At 44.6% G+C, this 21852-nt stretch overlaps 1 protein-coding gene across 1 annotated transcript in view; it reads right to left on the bottom strand.

The window, feature by feature from the left end:
* The window catches only part of MTRR (5-methyltetrahydrofolate-homocysteine methyltransferase reductase), a 983610-nt gene that overhangs the window by 653974 nt on the left and 307784 nt on the right, over window positions 1-21852 (bottom strand). Inside the window, exon 3 of the mRNA XM_069613725.1 lies at window positions 13686-13839. Coding sequence (XP_069469826.1) covers window positions 13686-13839 — 154 coding nt within the window. The remainder of the gene's footprint in view (window positions 1-13685; window positions 13840-21852) is intronic.

Raw genomic sequence — 21852 nt, 5'->3', positions numbered from 1 at the left:
CCTCAGGGAGTGTAAGTGGGATACTGACGGGTGAGATGCAGTATCCCCCTTCTTCCAACACCTTTTTCCCATCCTACCACGTAGGACATTCAGAAACTCTGTGCCCCCCCTTTTCCGCATAATCACTTTCACTCCCCACGAAAGACAACGAACTAACACCAGAGCCTTTTACCCGACATGTCCCAATACAAGGGTCAGGCAAAGTCAGGCAATTGACCAAAATCACACACTTCTGACGGCCCTTTCCCTTCCTCAAAGGGATAAAAGGTGGAGCACAAGAGCACAGGACAAGCAAGGCAGACCGCATGATGTGAGTGCTATCCAAGCATGGCAGTTCAAGAGGAGGATAAGGTGGCGAGTATCGAAGGGGCGACAAGAGGATAAGTGACCTGGCCCTTTCCGACACAGATCTGCAAAGCCTCTGCGGAAGGAAACATAAGATTGAGAACAACAGCCTGAGTGTGTTGCAGCAGATGTGAATGGTAAAGGAGCGTGCATACACTGATAATTGGGACAGAGGGAGACGCCTGCTACCATGGTACCGGGATTGACTCCAGATAGAGTGAAAAGCCAAGTTGTTCATCAAAGCCGGTGAGTCGAAGGGGAACCGATAAAGAAACCGAACTTTGTTGAATGAAAGTCACGAAGTGGCACATTGAGGAAAGTTCAAAGAACTGTAAATTGTTAAGGGAAGACCGACCGCAGAGGGGTCCGGCACCACGTGGGTGCTCACTGAAGAGACTCTGGTTGATCCCGCGTTGAATTAAACTACTGACACCAGAAGGCCCCAGGGGAGCCACGAGGAAAAGGTCAAAGTGGTCATACAGGGGTCTAGCAAAATTCCTGTACAGTCGAAAGTCTTTGACCGACAAACCATTGAGAATACAAGGGAAAGTAAATCCAGCATCAGAAGAAAGTAGAAGGAATTGTGAAATGGCAAGAGTGAACCCGGGGGAGGGATGCCAATAAAGAGGGGTTTAGTCTAAAGACCCAAGAAACAGTGTGTTGACAAAAGTGAACCTGACAGAGGGATGTCCACAGTGAACTGTTTAAAAAGACATCAAATTTGTGAGTGCTAAAAGAGAAATTGTTTTGTGAAAAGCCATAGTGAACCCGACGGAGGGAGGTTGAGATTTGTGAGGGGTCTGCACCCAGAAGAGGGGTACCGGGGGATTAGGGGGATGAAGTCATCACCCAACGTACATTTGGAACAGAACTTCTTTTGTTTGTTATTTTTGAAACCCATCAGGTTCTTGGGGGGGGGGACAAGAGACATTTTGTAGAAAAGAGACTTAACCACCGAAGGTCCTGATGCGTGAAGCAGAACTGTTGTCTCGTGCTGGGAAAGCTCAAGAGTGTTGTACTCAGGCGTCATGCTTTGTCCCGTGCTCAAAATGTGGGGAAGGGAGAACCGCGGCTAACACATCCTGACATCATTTGTGAATACTTCTTTCTTTCTTTCTTATGAACCCTATCCCACACTCTTTTTGTATTTAGCATAAGGATTGGCAATAGGTTTTTCTTCGTATAGGCCCTTTTATTTGACACAACGCCACTAGGACTGCCTTATTATTATTTGATGGTCGTAGCGTGCTCCCATCTTAGATTTAGGTTTAGATTAGGCGTTTTCCCAACCTGCCTATACAGTTTAATTAACACCCTTGAACTGTGATCACTTGTGTTGGTCTATTGAATTAAATGAATATAAAGAGTTTATACAACTTTGGTTGATATAAGAAGGTTAAAAGTCATTCATTCATGTATGACAAGTTCTGTCTGAGACTATGGGTCTTGATCACTGTTCTTTATAGATAAGTTATGATTACCTGGACGATTGAGACTTCTACCAGGTACTCTTGAGAAGTATATAGTCTCTTTCCAGAGTGATAATCACAGGAAAGTGGTCAGAGAATATTATTCACTGCTTTCTGTGGAAGTGATCCCATTCCCAGAAGACCGCTCCCAACAGCATATAATCAATGCGTGAATAGGCCCCATGGACATGCAAAAAATAATGTCATCCTGGAGCAATGGATGCTGCTGCCTACACATATTGCAAAGCCCAAGGTCTTCTAAATCCTTCACTAACACTATTGGTATGGCAGAGCCAGCTATCCATGGCAGGGGCCAAAACAAAGTTAAGACATGATCCCATCAACTATCCCTCAGTGAACTAGGCTACATCGGGAAGGCAAGCTGTATAAAAGGCATCATAATGGTCATTAGGTAAATAGATTAAGAACATAGCCAAAGCTGTCCTCGAATTCTCGTAAGCAAGTCTACCCACTGTCTGGGAGTCATCATGTGTGAGTGAAGTCCAATCTATTCATTAAGGTGCCCAACCCCTTTGATTATATTTGAAACATGATGTTATCTGTAAGGTATTTCTCAGAGTGAACCCTCTAAACATCCTCTAGAATAATCAGAATCTCCCGGAACATTGCAATATTAATTGGCCGTGCGCTTTATCAGGGAATGTAAATCCTTAACGTTCAGAGTTCAAATTCATCCACCATTTTTACTTTTTACCTTTTAGGTCTATATACTAGCAAGAAAATGATTCGTAGACAAGAAGATCCAAGGGTGGAGGCACCCCCTCAAGATGACGTATGCAAAAACAGAGGATAAATTGCAATACACTGCATTGGAGCCATTACTGAAACATGTGCAATCCCCCACAACCCACTATTCATTTCTCCCCACAGGATCACCTCAACCCAAAGATACCTGAACAAAGAGGTGTGGACTCCCTCAATAAACCAACACTAATGCACTAATGAAATAATGCCTCATCACCTACTGGGGGCAACAAACTGTGCTCTTCCCTCAAGTAGGAGCATAGAAACAAATATAACAAAACGTAATAGAAAGGATATAGGGGATTGTGGCTACGGCATTATCCATGTGAAATAGTCTAAAGAATCAAATCACTGACAGGGTTAGTATAAGCTCGGGTCCTGGGCTAGATCATCTCAAACTCTACTCTATGAAGGTGTAGTGTAACGACCCCACATCAAGAGCCAGTTCGCAAACCCTGATGAGTTCAGTATTTTGGAGGAGATTTATCCTCAGTTTCTTGGTGATGCTGCAATTTCTCTTGCGTTCGGCATGCACCTTCTCTCTTGCTGATCTTGTTCTAGTACATCTGGATTCAGAAGGTTCACTTTTCTTGGAAGAAGAAACTGGATGCCCTCTTCCCTGTTCTTGATGGATACTGGCTTACCATCAGGTGCAAAAATCAAGTAGGTGGTGCATGACATCTTGATCTCATGCCGCTTAGCCAAAGTAGATTAGGTAAGAGCCCAGAATAAAAACCTGAAAGGAAATACTTTAGTTTTTTCAGTCAGGCTATGATTTTTTCTTTGACCATGAGGTAGTGCATACTTGTGAAGCTATGGGTGTAGAGATTGCAGAAATTCAAAGTACACATGTGGAGCCTTATCGAAGAGGAGTGTACTGCTCTGTGGGTCTGTCAGCAGATCTGACAGCATGTCTTGCACATTTGCCTCAATGTCTATATCCAAATCATTGGGAATCTCCCTACTCTGCAAGAAGTCTAAGAATCTTCCAGATTCTCTAGTACTATGCAGTAAGATTCCTCAAGATACATCTGAGCTTAAAGTTCTACCGGGACATTGATAGTGTCAGTCATTGTGGACGCCAAGTCCACCACTAGCCAACAAACATCAATACCATATCCACTTCAAATATTGATGCCAATATCTCAGACCTTGCAGGGACAGAGTAAGGACAGGAACCGTTGAATATTACCCTTTGTAGCAAAGGCCTGGCTATGCAGAGGTTAAGCATGAAAGTCAACCATGGGGTCCCAGGAACAAAATCCAGTAACGGGACTCCAGGAAGGCACCGCAGTTTCCCAAAAGCATAGTGGTCAGTTCAAGGTCACTGCACGCAGGCATTGTCGCATATCATCCACTCTGCAGACTTGCCGCATGTGGATTCTCGAGTCAAAATAGTGCTGGATAGGTGGATGGGCTCTCACCTCCATGTCCCTTGTCCCTATGAAGATTCACAACTGGATAGAGGTGTGAAGAAATCCTCATGGGTATCCACCGCGCCCATGCATCATGCTCTGACACCATTTTTGAATCAAGTGCCCTCTGCTGCTTCGTGTCCAGGGATCGTAATTGTTTTTGAAGCACAATACCAAATTGAGGAGAGAGCATGCTTCGTCACTGCTAGCAATAATGTAGAGCTTCAGCACTCTATACGGCCAGCAGTCAATTATATGGGTCTGGTCTTGCCTGCTGTGCCGTGTAGGAGCCATCTGAACTCTACTCAGGCTGCTAGATAGACTCACCTCCTCATCACTGTGGCGGTCACAACAGAGGCAATGGGTCGGTATCCATCATTCAGAGCATTGTAGTTGCACTGCACCTCCATAGATGGGCGCCATCATAGGTGTGGACGGTAACCCAGCAGAGCCCATCAGTACAAACATTTCAGCCGATACCACAAGTGTTGCTTCCAGTTCTTTAGGCCACAAGCTCAACACTGCTTTGGCCAAATATACCATGAGGGCAAGGAAACAATACTATCCCCAGCCAATGTAACTATGACTTGGTCCCAGATAGGTATGGGATCCTGCAGAAGAAGCAGATGCTAAGGCCCCTTGCATGGCCATACACTCGCACCTCATATTTTCAAAGTAGGGGTTGTCTATTTCCTCTCCTTTTTGGGGTGTCAATACCTTGTATCCAAAAGAATTTTAAGACGATCTGGGGTTAAATGGTGTGTTCCCCCCATATGTACTGGTCTATGGGACGGGAGACAACCATTCTTAATTGCAGTTATATTTTCAGAAGTTTGCATAATCTGTGACTTGTGCTACAAATTGAGGCACGGACTGAGCACAATGTAAATCATATGGGTTGTTTGGCAGTTAATAAACTAGAATTCACTTTGGTTCCCAAGCTTAGGGGCTTACCATGTCAACCCGATATGATGGCCTACAAGAAATACTGGGTCCAATGTTATGTAATATAATTTACAACCCCGAGAATAAGTTCATAGGTCGGGGATTTGAACTGTGGCAAGCAACTGGATGCAGCCCGAAAAAGTCAAGAGGTCAGACTGATATCACTGGATTTTCCAAGAAATTAAGAAGAGCCGTTGACACTTACGAAAGACTCCTGAGAACCAGATTTTCAGAGGGATGACCCAGAAAGGAAAGTAGAGCTCCAAGGGGGCGTGGCAGGATTGGGGTAGGTTCCAGATGGGCTCTGGTAGTCTAGGTAACCATAACCCTAAATTATCTAGGCATAGTAGTTTTTTTTAGCAGAAGAGCTTTATGTTATATTGGCAGGTTTAAGTTGTCAGTTTGGCAAGCAAAGCTTAAGCAAGCCCCATGAGACTGAGTGCTCAAATCGCTCGGGTGGCTTTCAGGCGTTCTCTGGTTCTAGTATGGGAAGACCACTGCAACATATAGGATAGGCAGTGCAGAGGGACGCAACTAGGACAGTGTTAGGGAGAATTCGCATTTTAGGCTGAATTTCCTAACCTAGTGAGTCCCCCAGCAGCTTTGCTGGATTTCTGGAGTTTGTTTTTTTCTCCTGCCAAGAGTGAGACTCTTTTTCTCCCACTCTTGGACATGATTTATGGTGTTCCTTTGACTGTTTATGTGTTTTATGGGCTATGGGGTCCTTTACTCCATAGGGCCTCATGTGTTTTTACTATGTGTGTTACACAGCACCCTCCGTGCAGTGACACAGGGGTGTCATAGTGACACCCCACCATAGACTCCATACCCTGGGACTGACTACTGTCTCCCAGGGCATGTAAAGTCACCATTGGCTTTACTAGTCCCAAATTATGAACAGAAACCAGTACAAACCATCATATTGTGGACGTACTGGTCGGGGCAATTCAATCGTCCCCCCCTGATCGAGTTTTGGCTGGTGGCAGTGGATACTACTTTTTATATTCGACCGCAAATATATTCCTATGGGATTTTCCCATTGTTCGAGGCTACCAACTTTAATTATTTAATTCTCATAGCCTCGAACATACCGCCGGTTTATTTAATTAATATTAATTTGCCGGTTGGTATTTTTTGCCGGGACTCGATTCTAAAATGGCGTTTGTGTTTGCTTCTGTGACTCCAACCCAAGTCGAGCCCTTTGTTCCACTTTTTGGCGGGCTTCTCCACAGAAGCCTCCAAAGGTGGTGCCACTCTGTCTGGGTACCAAAGGGGGTGTGGGAGGGGGTTTAGGCACCCTGGACTGAGTTACCTTGGTAACTCAAGTCGTACTCTTGTGTGATTGGCCCAAGTGGTGAGCCGGCCGGCTCACCACTTAGCATGTTTGATTGACAGCTAGGCTGAGTGAATGGGGGTGTGCTGCATAAAAGCAGGGCTTTGGGGACTGGAACTTCAGAAGTCGCCACAGGACCTGAGAATCCGACGAGGGAGAAGCTGAGCCAACCTACCACGACGACACCACCGGTGGAGCCCTGCGGAACCGACTCGCCACTTCCTGACGACAGAGAAGATCTCCCGGCTGGAGAGGCTTCTTCCCCTGACTGGTGGGCACAACCAGTTTACCTTCTTTTCCTCTCATCCCTGGACGTCTTGTGGTCGAATTTGCTGTGCCAAGCACCCCGGCAACCGGATAGCCACTTACCACTGGACCGCGAATAAAAGGACCGCTCCTTTTACCTGAGAACTCCGCGGCTGGTTTCATCCCTGGCAGTGCAAAGGACTCCTGTCTTCCTCCCCGACGAGATCCTCTCTTCCCCCGGAGAGGAAGCACCGACTTGCATCCGCTGCCAGGAACAACTGCCCCCGCTGGAGTATTCTCACCACTTTAAGGTACCGTGTCCGCCAGGCCTCCCTTTCTAAAGATTGCTACAAGGTAATAATAATCCCTTAACCTTCTGGACTGAGCTGGCGGCCTTGACCATCTAACTGGTCCCTTTCTTTGGTCCAACTCTTTCTGAACCTTTTCAAGACTTTTTGTGCACTTCAACCGTGTGACCTTGGACACATTTCGCTCTGATCCTCTTAAAGTGGATCCGGCCTTCTGAACTCTAACTTCACGGTTTTACTTTGCCTTCCTCTCTTGTTGTGTTCTTGTGAAAGTGTTGGGATCTGTTTCAAATTATACTCTGCTTTTCTCTCCCTTTTTAAAACGAATTATTATAGTGCCATCTGCGTTAAGCGCTCACCATTGTCTGAAAATAAGTGGGGCTTTTTCTTTAGACTTGTCTAATATTCTTTTAAGGGAGTGTATATCTTTTAGTGACCATGTTTTTGAACTGCTTAATATTTGTGCCTGTGTGTTTTACTAGATGTGGTTTTAAATAAATAATTATATCTCTTTCACACCAAGCTCTGGACAGTGTTTACTTGTTCTACTATGTTCTTTTGACCTATTGTGAATACTCTGTATACTGCCTAACTCTTCTTGAGGGAAGTCTGACTGCTCAGCCACAGCTACCAAGTGAATCTGTGTGGTACAGACTGCTACCAAGTGGGTTTACTGCCAAACACCTGTAGTCTTAAATCTTTTGCAGTGGTCCCAGAGGGAACTGCACAGGTTTCTGCCTAACAGACAGGGTCAGGGGAGAAGGGACAGTCACAAGTGACTCAAAGCTGGCTTGTAGTTAATGTAGCTGAATGGTGATATGGCGCTTGCCTTCCTTTTATTTCAGGGATGGTCAGTTCCTTATTAGTCATTGCAAGGTGGGTTAGCTGGGCACCAAGGGAAGACATGAAAGACTTTATATGCGCAAAGTTCTGAACAGATTCTGTAAAGCAGCCTTGAGGTGCTGGTACACTTTGCTACTTATTGAGGTATCAAAAGGTGGGAGAAGAGAGCACCAGGAAACTAGGTGGAGAGGGGAGTCCTTAGATCACACCAAAGAGAAGTTGCAGTTTCCACACACACACAATCCCCTGTTCATAACAAAGGCCTCCAAACTGTGCCTAATCCTTCCTTCACCACATGTGTAATTGCAAGAGAAGCATGGCATTACAGACCCAAACTCTGCCGGGAGCAGAGTGACAAGAAAACGTATCAAAGATTCACACAGACTATCAAATAACACAGGAACCGAATCCCACAAAGAATTCAAAATAATGCCAAGTCCAAAGAGAGCTCCTCTCTAACAGGAAATCTATTGGCTGGGCTATGAAAGGGTAGAAACTGGCTCTACTATTTCCAGCAATGAGTGGTCTTTAGTAGTCAGGTTTCCTGCTGCTGGGTATGAGTGGATGAGGTGTGGCTGGCAGGGAAAGTCATAGAGAGGGTTATGTGTTTCCAGTATCCATCACTGCATATCAGCCTTAATTGAGATAATTGTACATCCAGCAGGGCACAGACTTAAGGGATAATCATCACTTACTGTCAACATGGGTCACTCAACTAGGCACAAACATCCTTTCAGGATGTGATTGTTGCTGTCTCCTGTAACAATGAAGAGTGATGAAGAGAAGGTTTTGGTTCAATCATAATCGCTGGCATAGTTATTTTCAACATGCTTTTGCACTACAGAAGGGGAAAACCTATCTGCAAATTAGGCATGGTACTACTAGAAATGAGACAGCACTGACCAAATTGGTACATCATATCCTTTCTGCACAAGACCACAAGCAGAAGTGTTTCAGTCAAATGGGGCATCCTCTGACAGGAGTAGATTGGGTCTATATTAATTTGAGGCTACTTTCCTGCATTTTAGAACTTCAAAGTTGTTCATAAAGCCAGGGATCATGAAAGCTTTGTGTTTACTGTCTAAGACTGATGCCAATGTCTGGAATGAATACACATCTATAAGGGTGTGCCGCGGTGCAACTGGTCAGTCTTTGCAAACAAACCACCACAGCGGAAGGCACAGAGAATAAACTGTACTACAATTAACCATAAAATCATACACTCTAAATAAAACAAGAATGATTTGATGAAGACAGTCATCTCTGGTTTCAGCTCTAGCTACCAATGAATCCTCCCTTGCGTAATCGACTAGTCCTATCCCAGTTTATAACCCAACAACCCCTACTAGTGGACACCTTCCACACAGTGTGTGAAAAAGTCAAGAGTCCCAACATCTCATCCAGCCCCCAGTCCACCTCAGAGTAGAAATGAGAAGACCATCCCAGAAATATTCCCAAACCTGCTGAGAGAGAAACTAGTTAAGAACTGCTAAGTATGAAACAAAAAGGGTATTCAGGAATAGGTATTCTGGACTGCCTCTCCAAGAGGAATCAGGTTTAGAAATGCAAAACTCAGGCGGATTATGAAATATCTTTCAGGGATTCAGAAAAGGTATGCTCTGGGGAAGCACTAGCATATTCAGAGAGACCTCTGTGAAGGCATCATGAAGCAAGACTCAGACAACAGATTTAAAGTTCAAACAAAATATGTTTATTGACTTAAATGTCAGGATGGTGTAAGGCCTAACTTTCCCTATGCTAAGGTGGGATTTCCCTACTTAAAGAAACTGAAGGACAGTCCGAGTCGGTAAATTCAACTTAAAGATCTGTGTGTCCAAAACCTATACTTGCCCTCACAACTAAAGCTAAACAATGTGTAGGGATATCGGCAACAAACAAAATAATGTTCCAAATAATGTTCTGAGCTTCGCTCAGCTCTAGGCTTACTTTCTAGCTCCCCGTTGCCAAGTTCAAAGCGGTTCCAAAAAGCCTCAGGGTTCCCTTCCCCCAAGTAGACAACACAGTTCCAAAAAAGGCCTCAGGGTTCCTTGACCCAAGGCAATAACACAGTTGCAAAAGTCTTAGGGTTCTCTTACCCAAGTTTAGAAGTAGTTTCCAAGAAAGCCTCGGGTTCCAGTTCCGAAAATCCCTCAGGGCTCCTTTCCTAAGGCGACAACACAGTTTACAATGTCTCAGTTTTCCCTTCCCCAAGACGTCAGCTCTTAATTCTCACGACCAGTTCCAGGACACCTTTGTAATAATTCAGGTTCAGTTGATGCAGATTGCTATCTTTCCCATTCACTTCAGCAATCTTAGTCACAATTGAAGATTCATTGTCTGGACTTTCTTTGGCTTTTCTAAAAAGGAGTATCCTCGGTCTAAGCGCAGTTGTCGGACCACACGGTCCACCCATTACAGGTCACGCAATCGATAACCCCGGGATTCTTGTCCACACAGGCTTGCCTTTCACCACACCTGGGTTTCAGTTTGCATTCACTCTGAATTCTCCTTGCTAGTCTTTTGGCTTTGCCACAGTGTGTTCTTCCACACATCTTGCTCTGTGGTGCTCACTTTCTTCCACCAGCGTGCTTTCACAAACTTTATAAGTGCTCATCACTTGCTCTTCACTTTATTCATAACTTGTCATTCTTTGCCTTTAAATGTCCATTGTGTGTGTTTCACACCTGTTTTCATTTAATTCATGAACTTCTTAAAGTTTCTTTCAGTTTGGTATTCAATAATGATTATACATGTTCCTTTAATTCTATATTGAATAATACATGCATCTCTTAAATTCCTTCACTTTACAGTTCAGCGTTTTTTCGTAGAATTAAAAAAAAACCCTTTCTTTGGGTTCACTGTCACTTGCACATTTGTTTCCATTCAACAGGTACCACCATATGCCTTGCAACAGCCCCAGGAGCGCCCTGGTACGAGTTAGCCCTCTGATTCACTCAACGGTCCTTGGCGCATTCGCCGAGCTGTCTCTCTCTCTCTCTCTCTCTCTCTCTCTGCTCGGCTCCACGTACACTTCTCTGTGTGTCTGCGAGCAGCACTCGCCTGCTACGAACCCCGCTGTGGGTTGCTGGTAGCTCTGGCTCTCCCTTGCGGAAGCTACCTGTAGCTTGCAGAACTTGTGAGTCCTCTGTGCCCACAGCTCTGGCTGTGTGCATTAGGCAGAGGGGCTGTCAGCCTTGATCCTGTCGCAGCCCGCTCGGGCCCCGCTATCAGTTTCTTTTTGGCAAAACCGGCGTCCCGGCTTCCAGGCAGGAGCCTCCTCGGCAGCCCCCTTCTTTGCAGGAATTCACCCCTCTCAGGCGTCTCTCCAGCTGGATTCCCCTTCCTTGCTGTTGGCGCCACCTTTTATGCACTTGTGACCTATTAACAAGTTGCAGGTGCAAGCCCTGAGTGTAATTACCCGACTACATTTACTAGTGTTCTTTGGACATGCCCGACCCTTTCAATATTTTCCAGGCCTCTTTCTCGTCTCATTACCAGAGTGGTGTAAATGCATGTTAGTGTGTACAACGCCTAGTGACCTCTTCCTCGTCCCACTACGAGAGTGGTATGACTGAGGGGAAATAAAGGTAGGGGGAGAGTAAGGTATACTCTCACAAGGGAAAGGGGAAGGGGAATACCATGTCTCGCCTAAAGACATTCTCTTATTCAACCTCTTCCTATTGTCACTCCCTTGAGGGCAATTCTTAGGGTCATCCTGGAAGGAAAAAAAGGGAAAAGGATGACAATATTCCATAAAGGCTGCTGGGACTGAGTCTTCATCAAGGAATGTAAATGGGGGATACCGCATCTCACCCAAGGACATTCCCCCTTCCATTCCCCAAGTTTTCTATACCCGGCTAATCCTCCCTCGCATATGCACCCACAGGGTCGGGATCCTAAAGCGATGGCCATTCCCTGGTCACCTGAGTAGAAGATATCGGGGAGAAGGAAGTGAGGGTGCCCTCAAGTTCCTCACACCTCTTAGTCAACTAGGCAACAGGTGCAGATCCTCAAAAGGAAAAACAAACATTAACTCTGCCCCCAACAGAAGTGCCTGTGAAGGACAATGATTTTCTTCCTCTGCTTCAGCATTTAAAGGGCAAAATAATTCCTTCACCTCCCCAAAGTAAAAACTGTTTTACGAAAGGGGGAACTTACTAGAGATTGTCATGTGCCTTGTGATGGCATTTCAACACCAGAAACTCAACAAAACAAACTTGTGTGCAGGAGCCAGCCAAGAGGCAAGGTAAACACCAGCTCCTGCAGAAAAACAAACCAAAATAAAGCCAAAATGGTGGCAAACCATAAAAGCGTCCTTTCCCTGACGTGGAATAGTAGGCCAATTAGCCAATCAATCTGAAAGTTTTCCTCAGCCAATGGGAGGACGGTTAGGGTTTTAAAACTGAGGCGAAGATCCACAGACAGTGTCTATGAGCTGAAGAGAGGAGTTTGTTCAAGAAGCTGGAGAGTACCAGAGAAGTAGAACCCAATATGCCCATAGGAGGAGTGGGGTGAATTGAGGCGGAGAAGAGCCTCTTTTACCCCAGAAGGTGTGCTCTGGTGAAGGAAAAAAGAGCCCCTTCAACCACAAAATAGGGGTGGGCTCCCGTGAGGGGGAGAAGAGCCCCTAGAACCTCAGAAGAGAGGGTATGCTCAACGGAAGGTACCAATACCCCCTTCAACAACAGAAGAGGGGTGTGCTCCAGTCATGGAGAGGGGACCTCCTTGATACCAGAAGTAGGAGACCCAAAAGAAGAGGGGGCTGAGAAGTAGCGAGAGAGAGTGAATTTGAACCCCAAAAGAGGGGATGCGTTGCAGAAGGGGAGAGTCCCTAAAACCCAGAGAAAGGGTGTGCCCCAGTGAAAGGGGTGGTAGCTGTGTAAGCCCAGAAGAGGGTTGTCAGGACAGTGAAGAGAGAACGAGAGAGTTACTTTGATCTCCAGCAGAGTGGATGTGTGACAGAGGGGAAGAGCCCCTTGGCCCTAGAAGAGGGGAGTAAGTAACAGAGAGAAAGAAAAACCCAGTAAGGGGATGGGAGGATAGCTCAGCAGCAACGTGCTCGCCTTGGAATCAAGAAGACACTGAGCAACACTGCTTTGATCCCCGGATCCGCGCTTTGAAACCTCTGGGTATTATGCACGTTATACATAACCTATTATACCATATCATGTATTTTGAGACAGTAAGCAAAGGGAGGAAGTCCTAAAATCCCAAGAGAAGTGGCAAGGCATTGTGGTTCCCAGAAGAAAAGGAAAGAATTGAGCTCTAGAAATCACTAAGCAGAAACCGTTCTGTCTAGAACTTTCCGCATGCCTCATTTGTCGTTCTGTCATATATAATCCCTCTTACAAGGACTAGGTTTTTCCAAGAACCTTTATGGTACAGCCATACTGAAACAAATCAATAAAACCCTTCACCTTTATTCCATTGTCAATAGTTGTGTGTTCCCTCAGGCCTTGTGACAGGGATGCACCATGAGATGTACCCTGAGCTAAAACATGCCATATAAAAACACAACCGTGCAATAGACATTGCTAATTACTAGTCACTGCCATAGCAGAAAAAGACAAAAAAGGAAATAAGGCAGGAGCCAAGTTGTGACACAATTCCACTGAGTGAAGTAGTTTCTCTTTCATGGCAGCAAAAATCAGTGAAGCCAACAGTGTGCACCTCACAAGAATACGGATCCTCGAAGTAGACTGTTCAAATGTTATCTTGTTTAAAAGACTGAGGAGGACATTTACACAGAAAGAGAAACGTGCAGTTAAGGTGATCCAAAATCCACCTAAAATTCTGTAACATTACATTTAAGGTTTCTTTATACGACGAAAATATGTAAAATCTGAGTTGCACAAATGTATTGTGTTCATAGGTTGCATCAATAAGTGATAGCCCACCAGGCATGAGCATAGTTTCTCTCTTGGGTGCATCTAAACTAGAAATGAACATGCACATGGATGGGTTCTTCTCCTGACCCAATCATTACACCCAAATTCTCAGTGAGAAGTATGCTTACCTAGTAAACCATATCGCAAATGTGCAAAATGGCTGACGGGAAGAGAGCGGCAATGGATCTCCTTCACAAACTTTCCTGCTGGGTCTGGTGGGTCTCCTGTGCCAGTTGTGGAGACAACTATTACAACAGGAGCTTTCTCCTTTTGTAAATCAAACTACAAAAAGAACACCACAATTGGTTAATATCTTCACACAATGCATAATAAATAATGATGACAGAAATAGCTATCTCAATTACAGTGAATCAGAAAACAGATTTATTCAGAAAAATGTTTGGATCTTATGTTAATACTGAAGGTTGGTGCTGGTGTCTGATCAGAAAAAAGTGCAAATGACCAAAACAAACCTTGTCTCAGTCCGGGGACATTGTGCATGTACATGGAGCCATCGACCTCAAATATGTACACCAATATCTTTCACCCATGTCTCACAACTTTTCCAACCGAAAAAACAAAACAAGAGCTAAAGTCCTTCATGCACAGTATGTTGGGAAGAACCCCAAAGAACAGCATTGTGGGTAAGGTAGGGGTGATTGTTTTGCTTTATTAAATAACTGTGTTGGACAGCCTAAGGTACTCTTTGAGCAAGCCAAACTCTGAATTTAAAGAAAGAGTTTAAAAAGCAAGTATAGGAATCTAAACTACTTTCAGAACACTTGTGCCCTGTTTATGGACTTTGCAGCACAGTTCCCAACCCTCTCCCGTAGACACCCACTTACCCGCTGGCTGGGATGATTCGAGAGACTGCGAGACACTACAGCGGCACGCTATCATCCCCCTCTCCTCTCTCCCTGGACTAAGTCGCCGCCAGCTCAGAGCCAACCCCCCCCCCATCAATAAACAACCAAGCCTCTATACTAGTATGTGATGTAATGTATTCTGGAATATACGTAATGTCTGTTGTAGTGCCTTAAGTTAAAATTTCAATAAAATGTTGTAATGAAGAAGAGAAAGCAAGTATAACACCCACCATGATTTTGGGATATTGGATACTTTGAGCTGAACAATTATTATCACTGCTAGATGCCTAGGCTTGGGCAAACCTTTAGGAAGTGGATGCTGTGGTGTGGTGGAGAAACACCTAATCTTTTAATATGGGAGCAGAGCCATAAGGGACAGTTTTAGGCTGACCGCTACTCAATGAGCAACCGACAGGGTGGATGGAACGAAATTCCTTGGGGTCAGCCTCCCCTCAGGGGCAAATTATTTTCTCTGCGTATACAAATCTGTTGATGCCTGCAACAGGTCCCAGCATGCCCCAAAATGGCCAGATACTAATAGTGTGGACCATGATAACTGTAGATGCTTTTTAGAATATAAGGCAGCAATAATTTTAAGAGCCAGTGTGTAGTGAATGCCTATTGCAAAGAAAACACTACCCACGTCTCTTAACACAACAGTATATAAAAAGAAAGGTGAACTATGGTAGTTCATGGAACTTCGAGCGCAGCAATACATTCCTCTTTGAGAAAAGTAGGAATACACTGTACGAGTGTCTGAAACTGCAGGCTCTGCTGGTCCACAGAACATCAAGCGGCAGTGTGGGGCCCAAGTCCACACTCTTTTCAGATCTAAAATGATGCAGATGGCCTGGCCCTTTTTAAAGGATTGTAGAGGACTGTTCTACTATCTGACATCCAATTAAAAGCTAAACAATATTTAAAAAGAAACAATAATACAATGTTTCAAACAAAACGTCATACGTGACAAAAAGTAATCAGAAAACAGAAAACTAGCCATTCAAGGGAAGGACCAATCCTGGGCCAGCTTAGAGAACCACCAGTGACCCCACACTATAAGGTTGTCAGTGAGGTGTGAAAATTGGGAGGAAGCAGACATGCTTTCATCTGCTCCCTGGATACATGGAAAGGCTGTTATCTAGAAGAGGTAGCTCACGTAATGGCACTTGTGCAGCAGATGCTATGGCTAATGTATGCCAGATATCACACCTCCAGAGTTGGTAATGCAATGATTAGAGGACCTATGGACACGTACTATCAAGCCAGATAACATTAGGAATGCCTGACGTTGGGGCATGTCGAAAAAACAGCCTTACGCATCCGTTTCAGATGATGACAAACAGAGACAGCTTTACTGCTGTCCTGCAAGACAAGAAATCACAGCGTCCTACTTCAATCAGGAACTGACTGCAACCACCTGACCCGTCCTACAGACCTACCTACCTCTATAGGCCCATAGTCAACTGACAGATATGAGGCTTAAGAAGATTCTGAAAACTCTTGCTAGACATTCGGTCCTGATAATATTGCATCCACTGCAAACACAATACAACCCTTCATTCACATTTAGTCCTCTTTAATATCTATTTCTGGTTACAGTGTCACACGAGTGCTCCTTGAATGATTCCCACCAAGTGGCATAGGGAGCCCTCTCCTCGTGTTGCCATCCGCACTCTGAGCAATCCTTTGTATGTACCAGGGCACAACTGGTTTTGCCAGTCACATGGGCACAAAAGACCTTTGCTAGAAGTCTTGCAAGATAGCAATCTTTTTTACTACACTCTGCGCTTAGATGGCCTCAATAACACACAAAGTCTCGAAGATAGTTTAAGGTTTTTCATTTAGGATTTTAAGTGAGTCCAATTATTGGCCACTTCTATCGCTCTCTCTAACAAATTCCCATGGGCTCCCTTCACCGTAGTACAGACCTCCCTAATCCCGAAGATGGTCACTACAGATCGTAACCCCTAATGTCTAAAAGTTTGCTGGCTATGGATGAACACCTACAGATCAGAGCCTTATACACCTTTCTCCCTCCTGAAATTCTGCAACAGTGCCCTGGCCTGACACGTACCTCTCCAGTTTCACAAATCGGGTCTGTTGGTTCAAGTGTGCCAAGCCAAAACACCTTGGTCCAGTCTCCCTCAGCTGCTCCAGTTCTCTCCTTTCCCTTGAACTATTCCTGCTGATCTACTCTCACTCCCCCTCTCACCTGCTATCTCACTCCAGTCACCTGACCTCTCTCACATCTTTCCCTCCGATTCACATATTCAAACTAACCAAATGGTACCACTCGTTCATAGCCAATACCTCACCTTCACTTTTACACCAATCTCTGCCACCAGCTTCTCAGCACTCTGCTCTGACATCAGAGACCTGCCTGGTCTCTAGGTCACCTCCACTCCTTCCAACCACATCCTTAGAAACCCACAGTGTTCATTCTATTCACTTGCTTTATATACTCTGTTTTTCTTAATGCTACTGCCCATCCAGTGGCTCCAGAGCTCCTCCTGACCTGTCTGGGGGCTCGTTTCACAGGCTATAGGCTTTAAAAACCCTTTAGGCCCAGCCCCCTGCATGGGTCTAGTAACAGTCTTTGATTCATTCCCTACTATATTCCTGGCATGCTGGGGTCTGGAAGTTTGATTTCCTTTCGCTACAGCGTGTCTCTCTGGTGTGCTAGGAGCGGTTTGGTTGTGGGGGAAGAATAATAGTCGGTGTTAGGTGCAGCATGTTTGCTTCTCCGTTCGTCTGGTTGTTTCGCTGCCTTTGTAGTGCATGCTGCCTTTTATGGCCCTACACAAGACAAGAGAGAACTTCAGCCAGAACCAGTAATGGAAGGCTTTGTGTCATAGAAAACTGTACCATTCATCACATTCATGGCACACATGGGTGTGGGAGTTAGGGACTGATACTGACAGGGTTAAGTCTGTGACACTGTCACAGCATGCTCATGAGTTAAATAGAAATTAAGTATTGCCTTAATCCAATCTATAAACACACATTGAGGCACAACAGAGTCTGCTAGAAAAGTGAAAATAAACCAAAAGTGAGGGTTGTGGTGCAGCAGGGCGGTGGAAAATGTAACATTTTACTCAACCCACCCTTTGTGCATCACAGTGCAATATAGTGGAAGTATTGAAAACATTTATGTCTTATTCTAAGTCGGACTAGTCCTCCCATGGTTACAAATATCACAGTTTGTGCATGGTAACCGGGTTTATGCAGACCGACCTTCAATTTTCCCCTAGATTACAATTGGAATTTAAATATTCATCAGGGCATCAATGCTTTTCTCTAAATTATCTTGGTAGTCAAAGAGATCATCAATTCTGATACTCGAGTAAAGCATTTTACTTTTCGGTTTTTGAGGTAGTCTACAGAGGATTACCATTACAACGTTCCCGCTACACATATATTTGTCACAGAATGGCCTCAATAACACACCAACTCCCAGAGACAGTTCAAGGGTTATTCTGATTTTGATGGAAACAGGCTCTGGAGGCTGCCCCTCTCTCTCTATCTCCATCTCTCTCTCTCTCTCTCTCCCTCTCTGTCTCTCTCTCTGACACGCTGATGCTAGAAATCAGTAACCCTGTTTATCTACAAGAAGTCAGTAACCCCTTCTATCTACAAGAAGTCTGCCTTCTTGTGATGTCCTAAAAGCAAACGTCTCATCTACCTGAGCTTCTTCAGGAAACTATCTAGGTGTTCCAACCTAACTTTCCCATGGTATAATTCAAGGTTTGTCCCTTTGAGATACTCAGACCTTCACCCACTCAGGTCCTTATGCACTCTGATACTCCTCATACTATATACATTACTCACTCTTGTCTCCTACTCCCCCTTTCCCCTACTCCCCTGACCGTCTCCTCGCTCTCTCCTTAAAACTCACTCTTCTGTCCCTCCGATGTTCCTCTCTCCCTTTCTATCTCTAATGCTTACCTCCACTGTCCAATCTTACTCACCACTACTCCACTACTAATACTACCATGCTCACTACTAGTACTTGCCCCTCTCCACACCAGTACTACTACTCTCCCCTCTCTACATCACTACTACTCTCCCCAACACTGTTACTACTCCAGCTATAACAGCTTATTCAGCCACTCTCTCGTTCACCATTTCAGTCACCTTCTCACTCTCCATCTCCACTCTCAACTACCACTCCACTCCACTCAACCACACACTCATTCACTTCAAGTATTGATTCCTCTCACAAACCAATACCTCACTTGGCACACTGCCTGAATAGTCCTCCTCCATGCTCCTCTGCACTGTTCTTCTCAGCTTGGTCTCTTGGTCTGTCTCTGCCTCCTCAGATCTCACACAACAACTCAAACCTCCTTCTTCCTAAAGCACCTTTTATCCTCATCCTTTCCCCTCACTAGTCATCCTTTCCCACGGGTTCCTCCTGGCCAATCTTTCTGTGTTCTCCCTTTCTGGGACGTGGTACAATCAGAAAAGACGTAAAAAGGGATCTATGCCCAGCCGCTTTCTCAAGTGTGAGTCTGCCGTGGTTTTCCAAAGAAAGCCTGCAGTGGTGAGTAATGGCGTTAAGTCCCAGTTCACGTGACGGCCTTGCAGGCCTGTCAGCCCATCAGCTTTGCTGGGGAGCAATTTTGCGGCTGTCACAGGTGAGCGTAAGGTCTTTGGAGAGTGTTGTGTACGTGCTGGCCTCTGCTTTAATCTGGGGCACTGTGTCCCATAGTGAATTTGCTTCTGGCCATTGCTGGTTTAGGTGCGTAGGTACCGGTAACTCAGTGGAGCTTCGTTTCTGCTGCTCTCTCGAGTTTCTACCGCCGGTTAAGCTGGGAAATGTAGTTTCCTGGAAAAGATGGAGAAAACTATCCAGCGTTATGGGAATCAGTTTTGGGGAATTGACGGTGGCACCGTGCACAGGCACATTGGCATTGTGAAGAGACATCGATTGGGCCCTCCCAACCGCCACATTACCGCTATGCGGTAGGACTGGCTCCCACCCTGGTAGGCTAACCACTCCAGGATGAGGGGAATCCCCATCCCCTCTTGGCAGGGTCAGTAAATAGCAATATACCTGCTAAACGAACAGACCATAGTAATAAGCTCAAGGCAGCGGTAACTAATAGGATACCTTTGGCACTTTCACTTTCAATACTTACACATAATACACCAAAGGGGGTGCACAGCACAGCATACTGTTGTGCTCTCTGGAATGCTTGCTTCTATTTATTAAACACAACCTCTAATATTTGATTTTTCTTTTTTAGTTCGTCATCCTTAAACTTACGTGGGCTGAATCAGGTCCAATCTTCCACAAACTCAAGACGTAAAGTTACAATTCAATCTACTTTATTTTTTAGAAGATGTTATAGAACCACAAGAGCATACAATTTAGATAATTCACAAAACTCAGTAACTGTTATATACTTGTTAAAAAACGGCATAACATTATTGCTCGCATCTAAAAACATTCCTATTTAAGCATAAAACGAAAATACTTCATAAGATAGTAGTTTACCTTGAGTCTTAAAATTTAAACTGTCCAACGCCTCATAAAGTGCAAAAACTTGCAAAATACCCACATGCGTAGAGGCATCATCAGCTATTTACATATTAATGGATTATTAAATTAAATTACGCCTCCCAATTAAACTACGAGGTAATAAAAACAGTACATATATTGATAGCTTGTCCCAAGTAGTAGCTTAGCACTATTGCACAAGCCGATACCACATCTATATAGCTACAGTTAAGATGCTCGAGAACTTTGCCTTTGATGCCAGGCTTTGGGTGCGATAATTGCGCACTGCTGTGAGGGTGCAGTAATAAGAGATCGACACACAGGTGGCATTTTTGTAGCTACAGACCTTTCTTGGCTGAATACCAAATAGTTTTACAAGTATTCGTCTGGAGCTGAATACATAGCAGAATCGTTGCCTTTTTTAATAAAGTTATGCATACAAGAAAAACACTTAGAAAATTAAAAACACATTTTCAAATACGCATATCCAGTCTTTATTGCATTCCTTTTCTTGGCTGTCTATGGAAAATGTTTGTGTGAACCATGAAAGGAATACATTATGAGAAAATTAACTGTTCAATAAGAGCACAGTTAGTATTTTTGTGCATTCATAGGCGTTGCTTGTTGGACAGGCCCCAAGTAACTAAGACTAGCCCAGAAGTATAGTATGCATGTATGCAATCTCTGTGAGGGGAGACTTGGATGTGTCAACTTTTACTTTCAAATGTTCCTTTGGGGCCTGCCCATCTGTAGCCTTCTGGCGTCAGCAAGGCACTGAAACACAAAAGAAGTGATAACATCAATGAACACCCTGCTGACTGCTGAAGTGCTACTGAATACAAACCTTTGGGATGCTCAATGCTTTCTGCCTGGTACTGAGCGGGGATGAGGCATTTGAAAAGTGCCTTTTCATTAATAGATAGTATTGTTCTTTTCTTTTGTGGGTGGGATGTTTGTGGTGTTTTGGGGCAAGGCAAAAGACACTAGACAAAAATATATAGGAATGCTGAGTCCTCCATGGTTCTCAACCGACTATTGGGCAGAGCCAGTGGTGATTTTCAGATCTTTAATTGGCAAGTGCATGTTTATTTTACTTATTTGTTTCACTTCTACATATATTTGGTCCAATGTTTCTAAAATGTAAACATGTATATCCTTGCTTTTAGTACACAATAAAATCTCTAATGTTGGGAGAAATATTTCTGCTGCCACACATTGGGGCATTTTGGGTAAAAAAAAAAATATAGCCATGTTCGTTGGTAATCTCACCTTTACTCAATTCCAAGGGACTAGTTTTGGTAACATGACAGAGTCTGAGGCAGGATTTGGTAACCTATGTTTCGATAATACAAGAACATCTCTGCCGCAGGCTCACTTCTCACCGAGCCATCACTAAGAGCGTGTGTGGATGAAAGTGTTGCAGAGGAGCCATTTCTTGAAGAGTAGTATTGCCAATAGGGGCTGATCTTGCCCAAGATTTCGAACAACGTCTCAATGTGAAGAGGTGGGCCTATCCCTAAGAAGCCAGCCTGCCACCTGACATAACAAGGTAACCGAACCCCCCCCCCCCCAGTACTCAAGTGGCAGGAGGTCTGATTTGGGGAAAACGCTGTTGGAAAGAACAACCCAATTGATGTTGATATATATATATTTTCATTCTCTCTCTCTCTCTCTCTCTCTCTCTCTCTCTCTCTCTCTCTCTCTCTCCCCCTCTCTCCCTCTCTCTCCCTCTCTCCCTCTCTCCCTCTCTCCCTCTCTCCCTCTCTCCCTCTCTCTCGAATTGGAGTGTAGAAACAAGAAACAGTCAAGGAGTCCAGGAAGGGAAACAAATGAAAAGTATGGAAATAGAGCAGGACAGTAAAGGGGAAGGAACTTACTGGGATCAGGGAAGAAGGAAAATTATGGGAACAGACAGTGTCAAGCTGC

Source organism: Ambystoma mexicanum, chromosome 5p (assembly GCF_040938575.1).
Source record: "Ambystoma mexicanum isolate Mex_15411 chromosome 5p, UKY_AmexF1_1, whole genome shotgun sequence".
NCBI classification, from domain to species: Eukaryota; Metazoa; Chordata; class Amphibia; order Caudata; family Ambystomatidae; genus Ambystoma; species Ambystoma mexicanum.
The sequence above is the reverse complement of the archived record's forward strand: the minus strand, read 5'-3'. Positions and strand labels throughout refer to the sequence as shown.